This window comes from Canis aureus, chromosome 24, assembly GCF_053574225.1.
Source record: "Canis aureus isolate CA01 chromosome 24, VMU_Caureus_v.1.0, whole genome shotgun sequence".
Lineage (NCBI taxonomy): Eukaryota > Metazoa > Chordata > Mammalia > Carnivora > Canidae > Canis > Canis aureus.
In genome coordinates this window covers 4,636,692-4,659,674 of record NC_135634.1, presented here as the reverse complement: position 1 = coordinate 4,659,674, position 22,983 = coordinate 4,636,692, and the positions used below count along the sequence as shown (strand labels likewise).

Sequence of the window (22,983 nt, the reverse complement as noted above, 5' to 3'; positions counted from 1 at the left end):
TCAGTGTTTACAATATGGTGCCTACACACTCTGCAGACAGCAATGTGAAAACTATCAAAATTACAAATATACTTATGGTCTGACTCAGCAATTCCACAACTAGGAATTCTTCAGGTAAAAACTTGGAGATGTGTGAAAGGACTTTCACACAGGGTTAATCATTTCAGTGTTGTCTTAAGTGGGAAACCTGTATATCTATCCAAAGGCATTAGTTATGACTCTGTGAAAGAATGAGGAAGCAGTTTGCTGTATAAATATGACTCAATCCCCATGTTACATTTTTTTTAAAGATTTAATTTATTTATTCATGAGAGACACAGAGAGAGGCAGAGACATAGGCAAAGGGAGAAGCAGATTCCCCACTGAGCATGGAGCCTGATGCAAGCATTGATCCCAGGACCCAGGGATCATGACCCGAGCCAAAGGCAGACACTGAACAAGTGTCCCAAGAGTACATTGTTAAATGGAACAATAGAACAGTAAATAGTGTTACAATTTGCATTTTTTAAAAAGATTTTATTTATTTATTCATGAGAGACAGAGAGAGAGAGAGAGGCAGAGACACAGGCAAAGGGAGAAGCAGGCTCCATGCAGGGAGCCCGATGTGGAACTTGATCACAGGACTCCAGGATCACACCCTGAGCCAAAAACAGACACTCAACTGCTGAGCCATCCATGGTTAGAGTCAGGCGTCCCTCAATTTGCATTTTTAAATAAAGAATACAAATACACATCTTCTAGAAGGATACACAAGAAATAAATACACTGGTTACTTCTGAGAGTAATTGGGTGATTCAGAAATGAAGGGCTTGCCTCCTTTCACTGTTTATCTTCTTGTACCATTTGACTTTTGAACTATTCAACAAAATGAACAAAATTAAAAAGTGCATACTGTAAAAAAAAAAAAAAAGGCAAGCATCTAAATTTGCATATAACTTTACTATAAAAAGTCACGTATAATCTCCCTACCTAAAAGAAGGCACTGATAGTATTTTATTTTTCCCTTGAGTTTTTTCCCCTCTGCATTTAAAACTGTAGCTGAAATTCACCTACGTATCAGCTCTTTTTCACTTAAAATAATCTAAAAATTTCTTTATTCAAGTTCATTGTTTTTCAACTTTTTATTATGGGTATTTTCAAACAATACATAAAAGCAGAAAAAGGGCTGCCCAGGTAGCACAGCGGTTTAGCGCCACCTTCAGCCTAGGGCGTGATTCTGGAGACCCGGGATCTAGTCCCACATCAGGCTTCCTGCATGGAGCCTGCTTCTCCATCTGCCTGTGTCTCTGCCTCTCTGTCTCTGATGAATAAATAAATAAAATCTTAAAAAAAAAAAAAAAAAACCAGAGAGAATAGAAAAATGAAGCCCCCATGTATCCATAGTCTGGCTCAATAATTATCAATAGATTAAAAAAAAGATAAAATGAAAAATAAAAACAATACATGGCCAATCTTGCTTCCTTTTAAAGCCCCTCATCACTATTCCACCTAACAAATTCTGGGCATCACATACTATAAATTGCTGTATATGTCAGTCACAAAAGTACCATCAAAACTAAAACATTAATAATTCTTTAATATCATCAGATACAGTTTTCAAATTTGTCCAATTATCTCTTAAATGCATTCAGTTTATTTGAATCAAACCAAGTAAAATTCTTACAAGTTGGCTGATGTTTCTTTTACCTGTGGATTCCCCCCTACTTCTGTTTATTTTTTTTCTTATAAACTATTTGTTGAATAAACTATGTAACTTGTTTTGTAAACCTTCCTAGACTTTGGATTTTGCTGACTGTACCCACCCTGGTGACATTTACCATGCTTCTCTGTCCCTTGTATTTCCTGTAAACTGGTTGTTAGAAGCTTGATAAAATTCAGGTTTACTTTTCAAGAACTTATCATAGCAGTGTTGCATGTCTATCTTTCTTTTTTGTGTCAATGGTCAGGGCAATATTATATTTCATCATAAAGATGTACCATATTTTCACTAGTTTGTCTGTGTTTACTATTTCTAATTTCATGATTTTAGAAAGGTACCCAAAAGAATATCTTTGAATATAATAAAACTCTATTTGGATTTCCTTCTTTGGAAAAAGTCATAGAAGTAGAATACTAAATTGAAAGCATGAATGTTTTAAATGTATATGGCCAAATTATTCTTTAAAAGGCTCTATATATTCCCATTAAATGGGCATAATATTGACTACTTCATCAAATCTTTGCCAGTTCTAATTATTCTCATTTTCAATTTCCTAATTTTATAAGGGGAAAATATAACCATATGTGATCTCATTTCCTTTTCTTTTTAATAAAAAGAAACTTTGGGGAAATTTTAGTGTCTATTATATTTTCTTTTGGAAATTATGTGTTACCTACTTTCCCTACTATTTAGTAGTAGAATAATTTCTTCCCTTTTTCTGGCAGAGGTACTTTGCTCAGGAAGAGAGAGAATACTTTTCTTAAGAACCATGTAAAAAGTTCAGACAGTGTATGGCAAATAAGATTCAACTTTAAATCCAAAAAGAGCAGTAATGTTACTATTAAAAAAAAAAAATAAAGGACCTCCTCCCACCTTTCAGACACTGAGTAGAATTAAAATGTCACTTAATTAAAATATAAAAATAAAGTGTCACTTCATTAAACTAAAAACAAACAAATGAAAGCTTTCATTTAAAATCTTTTTCTCTCAGTCTAAGTCCCTAAAAGCTTTTAGAAGAAGTTTGTATTTCTGCAGTTCGTATATAAGAATTGAATCCCTGGTACTGTCCTCAATATTGCAAGGAATACATCTAAATAGCTTTTAGAACAGTTAGCTGTTTTTTTTTTTGTTTTTTTTTTTTGTTTTTTTTTTTTTTTTTTAGTTAGCTGTTCTTTAGGAAAAGATATTCTTGTTTTTAAAATTGCTCATATTAGAAAATGTAAACATGGAGTCTCTTTTAAGCTGCTTTTAGAGTATTGCTAATTTTTTGTGGGTATTGAAAAATGAATACTTCAATTACTGTGACAGCTTTTATTTTTTTTTTTAAAGATTTTATTTATTTATTCGAGAGAGAGAGAGAGAGAGAAAGAGAGAGAGATGGGACACCTGGGTGGCTCAGTGGTTGAGCATCTGCCTTCGGCTCAGGGTGTGATCCTGGAGACCTGGGATCGAGTCCCACGTCGGGCTCCCTACATGGAGCCTGCTTCTCCCTCTGTCTGTGTCTCTTCCTCTCTCTCTGTGTCTCTCATGAATAAATAAATAAAATCCTTAAAAAAAAATTAAAAGAGAGAGAGAGAGAGAGAGAGGCAAAGACACATGCAGAGGGAGAAGCAGCAGGCTCCATGTAGGGAGCCTGATGTGGGACTCAATCCCGGGCCTCAAGGATCACGCCCTGGGCCAGAGGCAGGCGCTAAACCGCTGAGCCACCCAGGGATCCCCAACAGCTAGCTTTTAAAAGTGGCAAAAAGTGGTACTGTATTGTCTTCTAGAAAGAAATGCTCAATCAGAATTTCTCTCACCTAGTACTTCTCCATTTAAGTATTTCCACACAATTCATGGGAGAGAAGGAACGGACTAGAAGAACTAGGTAGATCTAATTTATATGAACAATTACAAACAATGACGTAAGAATCCTCTCTGAAAATCAAGCACAAAGACTAATGTTAATAATTAGAGATAATGGTTATTGAGTGCTGAACACATGCTAAACACCTGACCACATATCTTAAAACATTTTAATAATTCTCTCAGGATTATGAACTTAGGCTCATTGTCCCTATGTCAGTGATGAGGAAAATGAGGTGGATGGATTAACTTGCCCAAGGTCACATGCAATTTGAACCTAGATGCATTTGAATCCCACACCCAAAGTTAAGAAACATAAATGAAGTGGAAATGGAAATTGACACAGGTACTCCATAAGGCAAACCTGACTCCAAATGAGGTAGATATATAAAGTTGCAACAATTTAGAAATTGGTAAAAGAATACTCAGATAGTGGAATTAGTCCTATTTAGCCAATGTGGGCAGAAATGGAAAACTTAGAATATAAAGTGAAGTAGTGAATTTTTTTTTTTTAAGATTTTATTTATTTGTTCATGAGAGAGAGAGAGAGAGAGAGGCAGAGACACAAGCAGAGGGAAAAGCAGGCTCTAGTCAGGGAGCCTGATGTGGGACTCCATCCTGGGACTCCAGGATCATGCCCTGGGCCAAAAGCAGGCGCTAAACCACTGAGCCACCCAGGGATTCCCTGAAGTAGTGAATTAAGAAAAAGTTTTATGGGATCCCTGGGTGGCGCAGCAGTTTAGCGCCTGCCTTTGGCCCAGGGCGCGATCCTGGAGACCCGGGATCGAATCCCACGTCGGGCTCCCAGTGCATGGAGCCTGCTTCTCCCTCTGCCTATGTCTCTGCCTCTCTCTCTCTCTGTGACTATCATAAATAAATAAAAATTAAAAAAAAAAGTTTTATTAAAAAATTGTTTTGACTTAAAAAAAATCTTATCCCCATTTTTTCCTCAAAAGCAATAAATATTCATAGTTAAAAACAAACAAGGCATGCCTTGCTGGCTCAGTTGGAAGAGCATGCAATTCCTGATCTTATTCTCATGAGTTTGAGCCCCATGCTGGGTACAGAGATAACTTTTTTTTAAAAAAAGATTTATTTATTTATGAGAGACAGAGAGAGAGAAAGAGAGACAGAGACAGAGACAAAGGCAGAGGGAGAAGCAGGCTCCTCACAGGGAGCCTGATGTGGGACTTGATCCTGGATCCCGGAATCACAACCTGAGCCCAAGGCAGGCGCCCAACTGCTGAGCCACCCAGGCATCCCGGATGCAGAGATAACTTAAGAAACAATTAAAGAAAAACAAAAATTTGAAAAGATATTCACAGTCCCACAATCCAGAGACAACTGATGTTATTATTTCATACATAGATAACTAGATACAGCTCTAGCTACCTATCTGTATATATCTAGATGTTTAAAATTTATTTTTTCTTGCAAGAAGTTACTGTGGCCAAGTTCAAAAGGGTGTTGACTGTGTTCTCCTCTAGGATTTTGATGGAATCTTGTCTCACATTTAGATCTTTCATCCATTTCCATTTTGAGTTTATCTTTGTGTTTGGTGCAAGAGAGTGGTCTAATTTCATTCTTCTGCATGTGGATGTCCAATTTTCCCAGCACCATTTATTGAAGAGACTGTCTTTTTTCCAGTGGATAGTCTTTCCTCCTTTGTCAATTATTAGTTGACCATAAAGTTGAGGGTCCACTTCTGGATTCTTTATTCTGTTCCACTGATCTGTGTCTGTTTTTGTGCCAGTACCACACTGTCTTGATGACCACAGCTTTGTAGTACAACCTGAAATCTGGCATTGTGATGCCCCCGGCTCTGGTTTTCTTTTTCAATAGTACCCTGGCTATTCAGGGTCTTTTCTGATTCCACACAAATCTTAAAATAATTTGTTCCAACTCTCTGAAGAAAGTCCATGGTATTTTGATAGGGATTGCATTAAACGTGTAAATTGCCCTGGGTAGCATGGACATTTTCACAATATTAATTCTGCCAATCCATGAGCATGGAATATTTTTCCATCTCTTTGTGTCTTCCTCAATTTCTTTCAGAAGTGGTCTGTAGTTTTTAGGGTATAGATCCTTTACCTCTTTGGTTAGGTTTATTCCTAGGTATCTTACGCTTTCGGGTGCAATTGTAAATGAGATTGACTCCTTAATTTCTCTTTCTTCAGTCTCATTGTTAGTGTATAGAAATGCCACTGATTTCTGGGTATTGATTTTGTATCCTGCCACACTGCCAAATTGCTGTATGAGTTCTAGCAATCTTGGGGTGGAGTCTTTTGGGTTTTCTACATAGAGTATCATGTCATAGGCAAAGAGGGAGAGTTTGACTTCTTCTTTGCCAGTTTGAATGCCTTTTATTTCTTTTTGTTGTCTGATTGCTGAGGCTAGGACTTCCAGTACTATGTTGAATAGCATTGGTGAGAGTGGACATCCCTGTCTTGGTCCTGATCTTAGGGGAAAGGCTCCCAGTGCTTCCCCATTGAGAATGATATTTGCTGTGGGCTTTTCGTAGATGGCTTTTAAGATGTTGAGGAATCTTCCCTCTAACCCTACACTCTGGAGAGTTTTGATCAGGAATGGATGCTGTATTTTGTCAAATGCTTTCTCTGCATCTATTGAGAGGATCATATGGGTCTTGTTTTTTCTCTTGCTGATGTGATGAATCACACTGATTGTTTTACGAGTGTTGAACCAGCCTTGCATCCAGGGGATAAATCCTACTTGGTCATGGTGAATAATCTTCTTAATGTATTGTTGGATCCTATTGGCTAGTATCTTGTTGAGAATTTTTCATCCATGTTCATCAGGGATATTGGTCTATAATTCTCCTTTATGGTGGGGTTTTTGTCTGGTTTTGGAATTAAGGTGATGCTGGCCTCATAGAATGAGTTTGGAAGTATTCCCTCTCTTTCTATCTTTCCGAACAGCTTTAGTAGAATACGTATGGTTTCTTCTTTAAACGTTTGATGGAATTCCCCAGGGAAGCCATCTACCCTGGACTCTTGTGTCTTGGGAGGTTTTTGATGACTGCTTCAATTTCCTCCCTGGTTATTGGCCTGTTCAGGTTTTCTATTTCTTCCTGTTCCAGTTTTGGTAGTTTGTGGTTTTCCAGAAATGCATCCATTTCTTCTAGATTGCCTAATTTATTGGCGTATAGCTGTTCATAATATGTTTTTAAAATTGTTTGTATTTCCTTGGTGTTGGTAGTGATCTCTCCTTTCTCATTCATGATATTTGCAAATGACCTATCAGATAAAGGGCTAGTTTCCAAGATCTATAAAGAACTTATTAAACTCAACACCAAAGAAACAAACAATCCATCATGGGAAAAGACATGAACAGAAGTCTCACAGAGGAAGACATACACATGGCCAACAAGCACATGAGAAAATGCTCCGCATCACTTGCCATCAGGGAAATACAAATCAAAACCACAATGAGATACCACCTCACACCAGTGAGAATGGGGAAAATTAACAAGGCAGGAAACCACAAATGTTGGAGAGGATGCGGAGAAAAGGGAACCCTCTTACACTGTTGGTGAGAATGTGAAATGGTGCAGCCACTCTGGAAAACTGGAGGTTTTCCAAAAAGAGTTAAAAGAGTGGAGGTTCCTCAAAGAGTTAAAAATAGATGTGCCCTACTACCCAGCAATTGCAGTGCTGGGGATTTACCCTAAAGATACAGATGCAATGAAACGCCAGGACACCTGCACCTCGATGTTTATAGCAGCAATGTCCACAATAGCCAAACTGTGGAAGGAGCTCGGTGTCCATTGAAAGATGAATGGATAAAGAAGATGTGGTTTATGTATACAATGGAATATTACTCAGCCATTAGAAACGACAAATACCCACCATTTGCTTCGATGTGGATGGAACTGGAGGGTATTATGCTGACTGAAATTAAGTCAATCGGAGAAGGACAAACATTATATGGTCTCATTCATTTGGGGAATATAAAACATAGTGAAAGGGACTAAAGGGGAAAGGAGAAAAAATGAGTGGGAAATATCAGAAAGGGAGACAGAACATAAGAGACTCCTACTCTGGGAAATGAACTAGGGGTAGTGGAAGGGGTAGGTGGGCGGGGCTGGGGGTGACTGGGTGATGGGCACTGGGGGGGGCACTTGATGGGATGAGCACTGGGTGTTATTCTATATGTTGGCAAATTGAACACCAATAAAAAATAAATTTATAAAAAAAAATAAATAAAACGCAGCACCAAAAAAAATATTTTTTCACTTAATTATATTTAATGAATAGCATTTTATATAATAATGAATTTAACCTTTGTAAATGAGTATTTAAAATTTCAAATGATTTCTAATTTTTTCCTTTTACTAAAAAACATTGCTATTAAAAAAAAGAAAGCAGCAAAAAATCCTTGAAAATGGACACACCTGGGTGGTTCAGTGATTGAGCATCTGCCTTGGGACGCATGGCATAATCCTGGAGTCCCAGAATGTAGTCCTGCATCAGGCTCCCCATAGGGAGCCTGCTTTTTCCTCTACCTGTGTCTCTGCCCCTCTCTCTGTCTCATGAATAAATAAAATCTTTAAAAAAAAATTAAAAGAAAATTTACTTTTATATACATTCTCATTATTTCCTTAAGAAAAATTTCTCAAAGCCAGGTTAAGGGATATGTATTATTAGATCAACGGATGTGAATTAAACCTTTTCTTATTTTCAACTTGTTCCATAAAAATATTGTATGAATCTACAGACTCAACAGATAAATTTGGCAACATTTACTTTTTCTTCCTTTTATTTGATCAAAGATGCCTTATTATTTACCTGCCTTTTATTTTTATTTTTTAATGATTTATTTAAGAGAGAGAGCACGCATGAGAGAGCCTGCATGCATGTGCGTGCATGGGCAGGAGGGAGGGGCAAAGGGAGAAGGAAAAAATCCTCAAGTGGACCTCCCCACCTGAGTAGGGAGACTGATGAGAGGCTGGATCTCATGACCCTGAGATCACAACTAGAGACAAAATCAATTCTGACAGTCAAATGACTGAGCCACCCAGATGTTGATCCCTGCCTTTTAAAATTAAGAGTTTTCTCTTCACAATTATGAGGACATTAAATTTATGAACATTTTCATGGTCATATCAAGGTTTCAATCTTCTATAACAAGGTTGTAAATGATGGCCTGTGGGCCAAAGCCTGCCTGCTGCCTTTTTTTTTTGAATGACCTATGAGCAAGAATGGTTTTTCAAGTGTTGTTAAAAAAAAGGCGGGGGGGTGGGGTGGAGACCATATGTGGTCCACAGAGCCTAAAATATTTACTCTCTGGCCCTTCAGACAAGTTTGCTTTCCCTGTTCTTAAGAAATATCCACTTTCAAACCATGTTTGTTGGCTTTATACACATGCTTGGTAGGCAGCTCGTGTTGTTCAAAGATCTGGGAAACACACTTCATGATCTGCTGAGACAGACTGTCCTGAAAGTTTCATTGAATATCATCTACCTCTTTTTACATTTTCAAGACTATCTTCTTAATTTGTGTATTCTGCCTTGATTTTCATAGAGAGCTCAGCAAAATGCTTGTGTAACTGCCAGGTCTATAAAACAAATGATTTGGGAAGTCAAGGGATCTTTTTTTGGATGCTTGGCCATCTGAGAAGGTGACACAAATATACCTGGCTCTTAGACCTGCCCATGGTCCACAAGAAAAGGGGAAACAGCAAATTGTCACATTCTCATTTATGGAAAAAATAAACCACTCCTACGTGTATGAAGTGTTGGTATACCAAAACCACACTTGGCCCAAGGTTACTATACTGAAGACAAAGGAACATTCAGGGATGTCAGCTAGCAATCACTGTAGACTCAGGGGTATGTGTGTTGAAGGTGGGGTGGCTAGTATTTATTTCCTATAGTTTTTCTCAATGCAATTTTGCTCCATATATGTTACTTTTCATCATGTGTGGCCTTCAAAACCTAAAAACTAAGTTTACTGAACTATGTCTAAGTGAGAATTCAAGATCCCAGTCACGGCCAGAGGAATTACTCTACGGTTATGGAGTGCAGACTTCTTGTCAGCTATTTTGCTGTTTAGGGAATTTTAATTCTATTTGAATAGTTAAGCCACTAAACAAGTGATCATCATATATTTTGCTTAGAAAAATTACTGTAAAATTAAGCATATTTTATTAAAAGAGGTAGCATAAGTATTGGTTAAGAAATTGGGAAGCTGGGAGAAAAGTTTTCCACTTAAAGAAAAAAGATGACACAGATAACAATATTCAGAACTAAACACAAATCCCTATTTTATTTGTGTGTCATAAAATCTCTACTTAAATTACATATGTTTAGTTTAAAACCTTAAAAGGTCTTCAGAGAAGAAATTGCAAACAACTTTTCTAAATTCGATAAGAATAATCTGACCAGAACTCTAAGTGAAAATACAAGCACAAAGTAGGAGTACATTTCTTTTTGCTGCATTTAAAAATAAAGTCAGCTGAGAAAACATTAGAAACCATTACAAACTTTCTGGAGAGTCAACACACTACTGTAAAAGATATTTAAGTTAAAGTTAACTACTGCCATCTAGTGAGTTAGTCATGTAGTCATTACAGAACTTGACTACTAGAAACCCACGTTGTTGTTTCACTATTTTCAGAATGGTTCTAATCAACTTTTATTAGGTCTTAAGGGAATATATATAAGCCATGCTTATCAAATTTGTGACTTAAATGAATTGAGAACGGAATGGCAATTGCATAAAAGATAGAAAAAGAGTCCTACACTTTGAGAAATGGAAATCGACCATGGTAACGTTTAATACAGTCACACTTCCATTCCTAAATAAACCAAGGCAAAAGATACATAGTTTGAGGATGTGTTTGTGCCAGCTGGAGGACTGGGGAGACAGGGTGCAATGGCAATGCATCCAAAAGAGTTGGTCATATGTGGTAGCTATGTAAATGTGCTAACCAGATCCACACTAACTGAAGCACCTTTAGGGAAAAATGATCAGGATAAGAAAAAGAAATACGCTGCTTTATAAGCTGAAAGAACTATTGACAGCCTAAAATAAAGACACATGGAAAGCAGTTTTAACTGCCTAAAGGGCCGTTACAAAAAAAGTACAAGACCATTTTTTATAGCTCTAAAAAACAGAACCAACCAAAGGGGTTCTGGAGTGATTAAAAGGAGGCATTTTTGCATTTACCGTAAAGAGGAACTTTGTTACTGAGATGGATGGGCTGTTTGGGTTCCACTACAGCTATGCAAACAGAGACTGAAAGATCACTGGGTAGTTATAAAAAGTTTCCAATACTGGATAAATAATTGAATTAGGGTCTGTAATCTATAGCCCATGGCCCAAATCTGGCCTGCTGCTTGGTTTTGTGAATAAATTTTTATTGGAACATAGGCATGGTCATTCAGTTATGTATAATCTGTCTGCTTTTGTGCTACAACTGGTTTGAGTAGTTGCAAGAGACTATATGGCTTTAAAGATGAAAATCTTTACTCTGTGGTCCTTTACAGAAAAAATTTGCCACTATCTGAATTAGATAATTAAGAAGATTTCTTCTATTTCCTCTGTGAATGTTAGCTTTGTAGTGCAAGTCTTCTGAGAGCAATAACTGGCTATTTAAGGCTTTGTCAGGATGATGAGTAGACAGTGGTCCCAATTCAAAAATAATTATTACTGAGTTGATCCACAACGGATTTTGTAACTTTATCACTTATGTGCATCCTTCCCACCTCCTTCAAAGAGGTGAGATGCATATAAAAAGAGTCATGAGACTCTTAAATAATTAGGCATACCTTGAGGTGCTGTAGACCAAGGCTGTAAATTAGATGTTTAATCATAATCAAATGCTTTAGTTCTTTATAACTCAACATTTACAGTAAAAGGCAGTAAATTAGATTATGATAAGGAAAAAAGATGGCATCAGAACTTCTTTCCCTTACAGAGTTGTATAAAGGAAATTAGATTCACAAGAAAGTTCAGATTTTTCTCCTGTTTATTGTTTGGTTTACCCTATAACTTTGGCTACATCATTTAATTTTTCTTTGCCCTTGACATAAAGTCAGCTGCAAACAATCTGACACCGTCCACCCTCCTCCTACTCATGGCTCCCCTAAGCCAGAGGCATAATGCAGAAGAAATATTGATAATCTTTGTGGGTTCTCTGGGAAGAACTAGGATATCAAGCCCAACAATTGTACTAGTTAGATTTTCTTTTAGCATATCATGATTCACTAAGAGGTGGAAGAAGAAATATTTTTTTAGTAAGAGTGAATATGTAACATATCCAATAATAACTTCATATTATATAATATAAAGTAGTAATGTCCAACATACCTTTGTGGTGATGCAAATGCTTTATATCTCTGTTAGCCAATAAGACAGCTACTAGCCACAGGCATTTGAAATGTGGCCAGCGAGAATATTTAAAATTTAGTAAGGAACTAAAATTTTATTTAATTTTGATTAATTTAAATAGCCCCATGTGGCAGGTAGCTACTTTTTTTTTTTTTTTTAAAGATTATTTATTTGAGAGAGAGTGAGAGCAAGAGCAAGAAGGAGAAGTAGACTCCCCGATGAGGAGGGAGCCTGACACAGAGCTTGATCCCATGACCCTGGGATCATGACCTGAGCTTAAGGTAGACGCTTAAACCACTAAACCACCAAAGTGCCCCAGAAGTCGCTGCTTTGAAGAGTGCGGGTAAAAGGGATATTTTCAGAGAGAATTCTTTTAAGAATTATATTAGTTAATTCATTTAGTGTCTTTTTTTTTTTTTTAAAGATTTTATTTATTTGAGAGGGACTGAAGAGGGAGAGTGCGTGCATGCGCGCAAAGGTGCGGGCCGAGGGAGGAGAAGCAGGCTCTCCATTGAGCAGGGAGCCAGATGTGGGGCTTAATCCCAAGACCCTGGGATCATAACCTGAGCCAAAGGCAGATGTTGAACTGAATGAGCCACCCAGGTGCCCCATTTAGTGTCTTTAAAGAAAAACTGCTAGACAGAAAAGAGAGGTGGGTGGTGGTAGAAAGAGAAAGGGAACACTTGTAAAAAGCCATGAAATTAAATAAATATATGATTATTTTTAGGAAGGAGATGAGGTTTTTTTAATTATTAAATTTTCTGCTTTTGGGTGTTTTGCTTTTTTTATTGCTCAGTTTTTGCTATAATAAATAGGTATTATTTTAACAAATCTAACAATAATTAGTTCTAAATTATTCATGAATAACTATTTCATTCATGGATAGTCCTATTCATTGACCTTATGTTGGCCTTCAATTTGTTTCTTGGCTTCTGTAATTTCTCTTTTAATACCATTCTGTTGTTCTGTCATCCCTCCTTCAAATGCCTCTGTTGAATTATCTTATTTCTTCAGCAAAAATACTTTCATACAATTTTATACTGTTTCTTGGATTATATCGGGTTTCATTTGGAGTCTTTCTTTTGTATGAAACTTCAGTTCTTTTTCTACGGTAACAGGTCAGTGTTTTGTTGTGACTAACATAGGTGGCTCTTGTACAATAGAAGGAATTCTCCTTGATATACAGGTATCCCCTAGTCTTCAAAAATTCACGTTAGGCCACACAGCTTTTACAAAAGACCAACATTAGTACCTGCTCTTGCTAAATGAAAGAGATATAAAGAGGATTTTTGCTTTTACAAAAACAAACACCAGAAAGCACAAATAGTGTTCCACATTTGCTTTGTGGCAAACTGTTAGACAGGCAGTGCACTGAGCAGTGAGAGCCACCCTGGTAAGCTCCCTTCCCAGAACTACACTCAGCATTTCAGCGGCAAGCTGCCACTGCTTTGAATGGTGTAAGCATGTCTACTTTATCTTTTTTTTTTTTTTTTTAAGATTTATTTATTTATTTATTCATGAGAGACAGAGAGAAAGAGAGAGGCAGAGACACAGGCGAGGGAGAAGCAGGCTCCATGCAGGGAGCCCAACGTGGGACTCTATCCCGCGTCTCCAGATCACACCCCAGGCCGAAGGCGGCGCCAAACAGCTGGGCCACCGGGGCTGCCCATGTCTGCTTTATCTTGATTTACTTTGTGTATCTGTTAGCAAGATGTGTCTTAAGGTGTCAGAAAAGCCTGACAGAGGTTATTTTTTGGGTCTGGGAACACTCAAAGAACTTGCCATGTAAATTGATGGCAATTGCTTCTTTGCTTTATGCCATTTGGTTTAGGAATGAGAATGTTCTACTTTTGGATAGCAGGGGTAACTTGAACTTTTACCTTTTGTAGACCCTGTTTGTCCTCTCTGAACTAGAGATTCAAGGCCTGAATATTATACCTGGGGGAAGGAGGGAGCACATCTAAAGTTCAATAAAGCTTTGTTGGGGTATTTGGGTTCCTTGCTGTTGTGAGATTTTGTCATGTCCTATACAAGGATACATGTCACTGAGAATAGATTTAATCAACATGGATCTGTGCCCTAAACTTAGCCTGAAGCCCTGAAAATAGCAAGCTCTAGCAATTTTTCTTGCTTCTGTTGAAATTCTGAAATACTATGTGATGATAGGTAGGTGTAATATTTAATGTTCTCCAATGGTGCTTACTCATTCTCTTAGTCTGATACTCTCCAGGTTGGAATTATTTGGTAAAAAGCTCAGAATCTGGTAAATTTGTCTATTCTAAATGGCCTTTATTTATTTATTTATTTTTTAATTTTTATTTATTTATGATAGTCACAGAGAGAGAGAGAGAGGCAGAGACACAGGCAGAGGGAGAAGCAGGCTCCATGCACTGGGAGCCTGATGTGGGATTCGATCCCGGGTCTCCAGGATCGCGCCCTGGGCCAAAGGCAGGCGCCAAACCGCTGCGCCACCCAGGGATCCCCTAAATGGCCTTTAAAAAGTGGAAATGGCAGGCAGCCCAGGTGGCTCAGCAGTTTGGCGCTGCCTTCAGCTCAGGGCCTGATCCTGGAGACCCAGGATTGAGTCCCACATCAGGCTCCCTGCATGGAGCCTGTTTCTCCCTCTGCCTGTGTCTCTGCCTCTCTCTCTGTGTCTCTCATGAATAAATAAATAAAATCTTAAAAAAAAAAAAAAATTTTTTTAAAGAAAAATGTTGATATAGACTTTATGCCTAATTGTCCAATCCTGGAAATAACCTGAATGCCCTTCAACATTGAATGGATAAACAAACTGTCATACTCTCATACAAAGACAGCAGTATGGATGAATCTCAAATGCATTATGCTGAGTCAAAGTCAATCTCCATTTTCTGAAATTATTGCATGAAGTTGCATATAATCTTTTCTGAGTGGTTGGTGCTTGGGTTTGTTTCATCAAAAACAAGCATAGTGTGATCCAGTTTCATTTCACACCTTTACTTGGGAGGTCCAGTCTATGCTTTTAAATAAAAGCCTAAGCTGAATATATATAATAAACATTAAAACTCTGGTAGAAGTGATTGAAAATTGAGAGAGATGGCTAGCTAGAATGTTAAATAAATAATTGTCAAGTAAATCTCAGATCATCAGTAAGTGTTTATAATAAAATGATTAGCTTTTCTGTGGAGGAATTTCTGTACAGGAATTTCACACCAAAAAAGCACCAATTTTTTAAACTTGTATGCAAATCCCATTTTCATGTTAAGACTACCTGTTTTCTTGATTGAAGATCATTTAATCTATATCTTATACTCACAGGCCAAGGCTGTAGATCATTCAGTCCCTTTTCTAATTTCTCAATATCTGGAAACTGTGTGGCTCCATCAGCATCTGCCATAAGGATCTTTTCTCCTCGAGAACTGAATATACCCTGTATTTAAACATTTCAATTAAAAGAAAGTCACTTAAAATTAAGGTTAAATTTGTTTTGCTTTACTTAAAATAGCTAATGTTAGACAGTCTAATACCTAATATTAGGTGTGAAATGGCCTAAGGAGACCAAAGTTCCTTGGAAACCCATTATATTGATAAGATTCTTCCAAATGCATCTAATGCTTATTTAATGATTTTAAAAACTGTGAGATAATACCACTAATACTTTGTAAAATATGCTAAGAAAATAGATTTGGACAAATAAAAGATATCCTACATCAATAAGAACAAAAACCATAAAATATATATTATATATGTATTGTCTATGTATCTATTTTAGGGCAGCATCTGAAGAACATATTTATGGGTGGGTTGCACAAACATATACAAATTTGCTGTGAAACACATCCTAAGATGATAGATCTTTAGTATTTGTTATATGGAAATTAGTTTTTTTTAAGATTTTATTTATTTATTTGAGAGAGCAAGCGAGTGAGCATGAGCAGGGGGGAGGGGCAGAGGGAGAAGCAGATTCTGTGCTGAGCAGGGAGCCCAATGTGGGGCTCAATCCCAGGACCCTGAGATCATGACTTGAGCCAAAGGCAGACATTTAACAGACTAAGCTACTCAGGCATCCCTGGAATCTAAAGTAGTATAAAATAATTACTAAATAAGGAAAAATGGAATGTCACTAAAATTTGGGAAATGTGGATATATCCAAATACTATTTTATGTTATTTGAGGAATCTGATACTTAGCAAAATTACGCCTCTCAATATTGAACTTTTTCCCTGGTCTTTTGTACAAAATCGGGCTCTACGAGTGTGTATTTTACATGGTAATAAATTATATATCAACTCTTAATTCATGGTCCATTTGAGTGAATTCATTGTTTCTTAAGTATAAATATATGTATGGTTTGATAGAGAATACAGTTCGTGATGTCACTTAACAGTATGAATATAGATAAGATATATACAAATGTAGATAAAACTTTAATCATTTATTCTAAGGGATAAACCCGCTAATTAGTTTCTGTAATTTTTTAAATCATATCAATTAGAATGCAGGTAAAAAGGGCAGAATAAAAATATTTTATTTAACATCTAGACAAAAAGCCAAAAAAACCCTCAAAAACCAAAAACCAAAAACCAAAACCCTAAAAACCAAAGGATTATTTCAGTGATACATGTTAAGGGTGAGCTGGAGGTTAATTACTTAGCATTATGGAAAAATGCCTTTCGCTTTTGATCTTACTTAAGCCACTTTATTATTATTTTTAAAGGAGGGTCTTTAATGACTGCTCTCCATTCTACCAATGATGGCCTTCACTTCACTGCCAAACTTGTTGAAAACAGTCTATGTTAATGCCTCCCATCTTTATCCATTCAATCACACCCTATCCTCTCTCACTGCTTGGACTGTTCTTCCTTATGTGCTTCATTTGCCCAAAGCTTGGTTTCTGGCTGTCTTTTTTCTCTCTACCTTTTTCCTTGCCAACCTAATGGTTCAACTATCATCTGATGCACGTGGATTATTCACTCACACTCACTACCAGGCTACTCTGGATAGTTGGTATCTCAAACTTAATATGGCTCAACCTCAATTAAAGATACTGTCTTTTATTTAAGATTTTATTTATTTGACAGAGAGAGAGAGAGAGAGAGAGTGCTCAAGCAGGGGAAGTGGCAGGCAGAAGGACAGGGAGAAGCAGGCTCACCACAGAGCAGGGAGCCTGACATGGAGCTGGATCCCAGGATCCTGGGATCACGACCTGAGCCCGAGGCAGACATTTAACTTTCCGAGCCACTCAGGCTCCCCAAAGATACGGTCTTTTAAACCAGCTCCTTCTGCAGTGTTTCATTCCTTCTATAAATGACATCCTCCTCCTCTCAGTCACCCAAGGCCATAAATTATTCCTCTCCCTGAGCACCTGATACAATTCTACCTCATTTTTAATCCATTTCCCCTCCACATTTGTCCTCTCCTCTTCTGCTGTGTCACCATCATGATCCAAATAATAATTTACTGTACCTTGCTTATGCTACTGCACTGGCTGCTGTCACTCTGTCAAAAGTCTGAAAGTTCCTAACCTAAAAGTTCAGGATCTGAACCCACCTAACCCTCTGACCTTTTCCCTATAAAGCCAACCACATGTACCACTAACAGTTCCTCATTGTGACACTTTCTTTCCTATCTTTGGTCATGTCCCTCCTCTGCAAGCTCCCTACCCCAACTTTTGCCTGGGTAATTCCTAGTCTTCCTTGAAGATCCAGCGGAGAATTTACCTCTTATGGGAAGTCTCTGCTGCTGCTCCTCCCAGACGGAAGGTGGTGCCAATATTCTGCATATACTTCTATTACAACGTTTACAACACTACTAAACTATGATATCCTTAAGGATAGGATGGTTATCTGTCTTTCATTTATTTATTTGCGAGAGAGATAGAGAAAGAGAAAAAGAATATGCACATGCAAGTGGGGATAGGGGCAGAGAAAGCAATCTTCAAGCCTCCTGAGTGAGGAGCCCCATGTGGGGCTTAATGTGGGTCTCAATTCAAGACCGATGAGATCACGACCTGAGCCAAAACCAAGAGTTGGACACTCAACTGGCTAAGCCACCTAGGTGCTCTGGTTATTCTTCATCTAAGTATCTCTAATAAAGTTGTAGACACTTATATTAGGCTGAATTAAGTGAATGGATGGATTCAAAGGCCATCATGATACTGCATCTATTTTCTTTTTCTCCTTTTTGCATATCCTATGCTCCAGTCAGAGCAAACTCACTGCTCCTGATACATACTCTAAGAGTTCTGACTTCTGTCTTTTCTTACTTTGGCATGCTCTTCTCTCAACTTTTCCCGCATACTATCAGCAAGATTCATTTAAGAGCATGGATTTCAAGATACTAACCTAATCTAAATCTTCATTCTACCTATTATTAGTAACTATGTGACCTTGGGTAAGTTACTTTACCTACCTAAACATCACTTCCCTCATCCAGTAATTGAAATAATAGGACCTAACTCACGAGACAACATGAGGATGGATTAAATGTGATAATTATGCTGAAGTGGTTAATTGACTCAAAATAACCAACTGAGTGGAATAACCAAGTGGAAGCCAGTGTTCATCACTGTGGGAGGCTTGACTTCAGTGATTTCTACTTTGTTAAGTCTGCTAACACAGGCCTGAGACTGCTAGTTACTTACTCAATATCTATTCTTTCCTTCTTTTTTATTAATGGATCTCTGATTAGGTCAGGAATGGAAATGTTAGAAGAAACATTTCTCAGCCACCCTTGGAAATAGGGGTGGCCTTGTGACATTATTCTGGCCAATGAGAATTAAGTCATTGGGTAGAGCTTCTAGGAAAGCTCTCTAAAAGGGGCCAAATCAGCCAGCATAGATCTTCTGCCTCTGTCCTGCTCCTTCCTGTCTGGAATGCGGACACTCCAGGAGTCATCCTGTATGCATGAGGAAGAAGAAGTGCAAAGTTAGGCAGCAGGGTTTCTGGTAACACCATGGAATTGCTGAACAAGGCCTGGGCTGCCAATACTTAGACTTTCTTCAAATGGGGGTAGGGCGGGGGCGGGGGCGGGGGTGGAGGGCATAAAATAAACCTCTAAATCATGTAAGGCACTCTTTGTATTTTCTTTCACATTAACTATCTTGATTTGTGGTTTTTCTTCCAAGTATCTTGACTCTGAAAGTAATCTATTCCTTTTGGAATTTCTATAGCACTTCATATGTACTTTTTATAAGTACAATCATTTTTTCTAGTAGACCACAAATTTCATCAGGATAGACCCACATCAGATTTTATAAACTGCCAAAAAAATCATTTAACCTTATTATCCAGTGACTATATCAAAGACACACAAAGGCACATGGTAACATTTTAAACTTTGATTTAGATAAGCATATTCTCCTGAATTACCCAGTATGTTATAAATATGGTATAGTTTTTAAGATTTGATGTTATATATACATAAGTGTATGAAGTTCTTATTAAAACTAATTTACCACTAACTTCAAAGGGTAGTATTCAACTAGCCAGCTATAGAATACAAATGTACTATAATCTGCAAAAGAAGTCATTAAAAAATGTTCATATTTTAAGGTTTTTTTTTTTTAAATTTATTTATTCATGAAAGATACACACACACACACACACAGAGAGAGAGAGAGAGAGACAGGCAGAGGGAGAAGCAGGCTCCATGCAGGGAGCCCAATCCCGATGCGGGACTCAATCCCGAGACTCCAGGACCATGCCCTGGGCTGAAGGCAGACACTAAACCACTGAGCCACCCAGGGATCCCCCAAAATGTTTATATTTTAGATAAAAATGTCAAAATTATGCATTACCATCTTAATAGCTCCGCCTTTCCCACGATTCTTCACCAGTGTTATCACTCGTACCTTGTCACTTCCATACTTCTGGCAATATTTAAAAGCTACCTGTCAAATTATATAAAAGTCAGAATAATATTAACTTGGATTCCAAGACAGTAACATAAACTGGGTTTCTGAGTTTGACTTAAATATTGCTATTTTAGTTGCCTTCTTCTTGTGACTAGATTATACTTACTGTACATTTTAGTGTCCAGAGTTGTTGAATTCCTGGTGCCAAGAACCAACAATGACCCTCCAAGTTGAAATCACAATTCATTTCCCTGTAGAGGTCCCAACCAGAATAGGCAGTGGCTCTGTCTTATTCTGACTCTTTTATTTAAGCTAATGAGTTGCTAGAGAAAATAAAATCCATGCGCTGACAGATACACACTTGTGATTGCCACCTGCTTATTTGTCAGCAACTGATCTTACTCCCCAGAGTTGTTCATATCTTAGACCATTTTCCCCAAATCTTTTCACTCAACTGCCATTATTATTATTATTATTATTTAAGATTATTTGGGGATGCCTACATGGCTCAGTCCACTAAGCATCTACCTTTGGCTCAGGTCATGATCCCAGGGTTCAGTGGGGAGCCTGCTTTTCCCTCTCCCTCTGCTGCACTCCCTGCTTGTGCGCTCTGTCAAATAAATCACTAAAATCTTAAAAAAAAAAAAAAAAAAAAAGAATCAGTTGATTATTTGAGAGACAGTGTGTGAACAGGGGGGAGGAGCAGAGGGAGAGAGGAAGCAGACTTTCCATTGAGTATATATACTGATGTGGGTCTCCATCTCACGACCCCGAGATCATGACCTGAGCTGAAACCAAGTCAGATGCTTAACCCACAGAGACACCCAGGCATCTCTGCCAGTTCTTTTTGATTTATACTCAAAGCCATGAAACAGTGATACGTATTTGCTGTGTTCATCTCTTCAGCACTGTCATCAGTCCACTGTACTATGGTCCATACCCTTTGCTTTTCCACATTGCTTTTCTATATTATCTCTCTTCATCAACAGCACCCTCTTTATTTTTTATTTTATTTTGATGTAGGTTCCACACCCAGTGTGGAGCCCAACATGGGGCTTGAACTCACAACCCTGAGATCAAGACCTGAACTGAGATCAAGAGCTGGATGCTTAACCAACTGAGCGACCCAGGCGTCCTACCCGCCCCCCCCCCCTTTTTTTTAAGTAGGCCCCATGCTCAATGTGGGGCTTAAACTCACACTCTAAGATCAAGAGTCACATGCTCTGCTGACTGAGGCAGCCAGGCACCCAATAACTTTCTCCTTTGGACCCTAATTTCCATAGGGAATGTGACATTATTCTCATCTGGTGTTTGCATTCCTGACAGACCAGCTTTTATTTTTTTCTAGCAGCTCAGTAGCTATAGGTCTAAGAACGCAAGAATGTGAGAGGATGATACTCTAAGACACTTGTTACCTTCCATAGGTAAATCTGGATGGAAGTATGCTAAAGGACATATCTGATACCCAGTGCCAGATATGAAGGCATCCTATATTTGCATATTACTTTAGAAACTGTAAGGCAAGGTGGAGCATAAAGAAAAAAAATTGTGTTTAGGAAAAAGGAACCAAATATTGATAGGCAAAGAAGGTTCCCAGTGGCCATGGTGAATTGTTGTGCATGTTTTCTCCTGACTTGGTGATCTTCAAAGCTTCCCTGGTCTTAAGGAGTGAGGAAATAGCAGGTATATTTTCCAGCTTTCCATTGATGAAATTTCTGTTTTGGCTACTCATGCTGTAAAGTAGAGGGTGCTGACAACAGCTTTAGCATTCTCTGATGAGTTGAAGTAAGACTTAACAACTGCAAATTATTCTATTTCTTTTCTACCTAGTAGCAATCCTAAAAGCAAGTTTACTTACTTTTGAAGTCTGGTCTTTGCTGCCATCATCAACTACTATCACCTCATAAGTGAACGTAGGATCTTGCTTCTGCAAGAAACAAAAATAAAACACCACAATTTGGCATAAGTGGCATCAAGAATTCTGATAAAATTGTAAGGAGTTTAAATAACAATTGTTTTAGTGTGATGCATATTAACATGAATATAAATAAGTATGCAAACCACATAAAATAAAAAGGCCAACAACTAAAAGGAGGAGAGTGGTGGGACAGGAGGAGAGGGCAAACACTGACTCTTGCTCCCCCCTTGACTGCCTACCCACACCGCATCTGTGGAGTAGCCAGGTGCTTGTGGTGCTGAGCACTTATGAGAGAGGATACAAATATGTATGAGAAAAAAAGCCCATGAGGTTAGAATGTGCAATTCTAATCTGGCCACACTATTTCTAACCTTATGATATTGGATGAGTTAGAGTTTTAGCCTGTTTTCTCATTTAAAAACCCCCGCCAGACCAAAAAAAAAAAACAAAAAAACGGACCAGCCACAAAGCTCATTTTGTTTCCTTAAACTCTCCAAGAAGATTCCAGCAGCAGCTGATGATACAAAACAAGGACACATACTATTTTTCTTCTATTTATGCAGGGAAAGTAGAGAAAATAAATGAGCGGAACTCCTCTGAATAATAAAGAAAAACAATTTCACTCTAAGTCTTTTTCAAATAAATGTTTTAAAAAGTCACTAAAGTAAAAACAGCATCGTGTTGCCACACAGTCTGCAGACATACTTAATTTTAAATATATCATCAGGCAAGAGCATACAAAGTGGTTGGGAGGGTACATAAGAAATTTCTGCTTTCCGTTTGTTCTGGGTTCACCCACCTGCGTGCGTCTGGAGGTAGCGTGTCATGTGCTGGGCTTGCATGCTAACCCGTGATGGAAGGGGACAAGCTGAGCACAGGAGGCCCGGTGACCTCGACGGCTTGGGCATGGCTGGCACTGCCTCTCTCAACAGATCTAGCCTGGGATCTCTAAATTGGTGATTTAGTCTAGTTTTAACTAGGGACATCATATTGAAAGAGAAATATGGTACCTGTCTCTTTTCCAGATAGCCCAAAGCTTCATCCATCATTACAGGCACTTAAAGAAAAAAAAATACATCTCTGAAAAATTGTTTTCGAAAATGATTTGCCAAGCCCCCACTCAGTTTACATATGGAAAAAGTCTGAATAGTCTAACAGAGCCCTCTCGGACCTCTTCCAGCGGCCCTTCCCAACTAGAAGGCCTGTTTTCTGTCCACAACTAGCTTAATGTCTCTCTAGAACACTTCAGTCCTATGACTTCATGATGCTGACCGCATTCTTTATAGCTGGCATTTGTTTCCGCTCTCATGAACTACAACTACCAACTATGCACTCA

General features: G+C 38.0%; 1 protein-coding gene across 4 annotated transcripts in view; it reads right to left on the bottom strand.

The window, feature by feature from the left end:
* ALG5 (ALG5 dolichyl-phosphate beta-glucosyltransferase) overlaps positions 1–22,983 on the bottom strand; it is a 48,655-nt gene that overhangs the window by 22,551 nt on the left and 3,121 nt on the right. For all 4 annotated transcript variants that reach the window (XM_077868017.1, XM_077868016.1, XM_077868015.1 and 1 more), the window contains exons 3-6: positions 22,658–22,704; positions 21,588–21,656; positions 19,673–19,765; positions 15,191–15,304 (exon numbers count right to left, since the gene is read on the bottom strand). In XM_077868017.1, the coding sequence (XP_077724143.1) occupies positions 15,191–15,304; positions 19,673–19,765; positions 21,588–21,656; positions 22,658–22,704 (323 nt within the window). The remainder of the gene's footprint in view (positions 1–15,190; positions 15,305–19,672; positions 19,766–21,587; positions 21,657–22,657; positions 22,705–22,983) is intronic.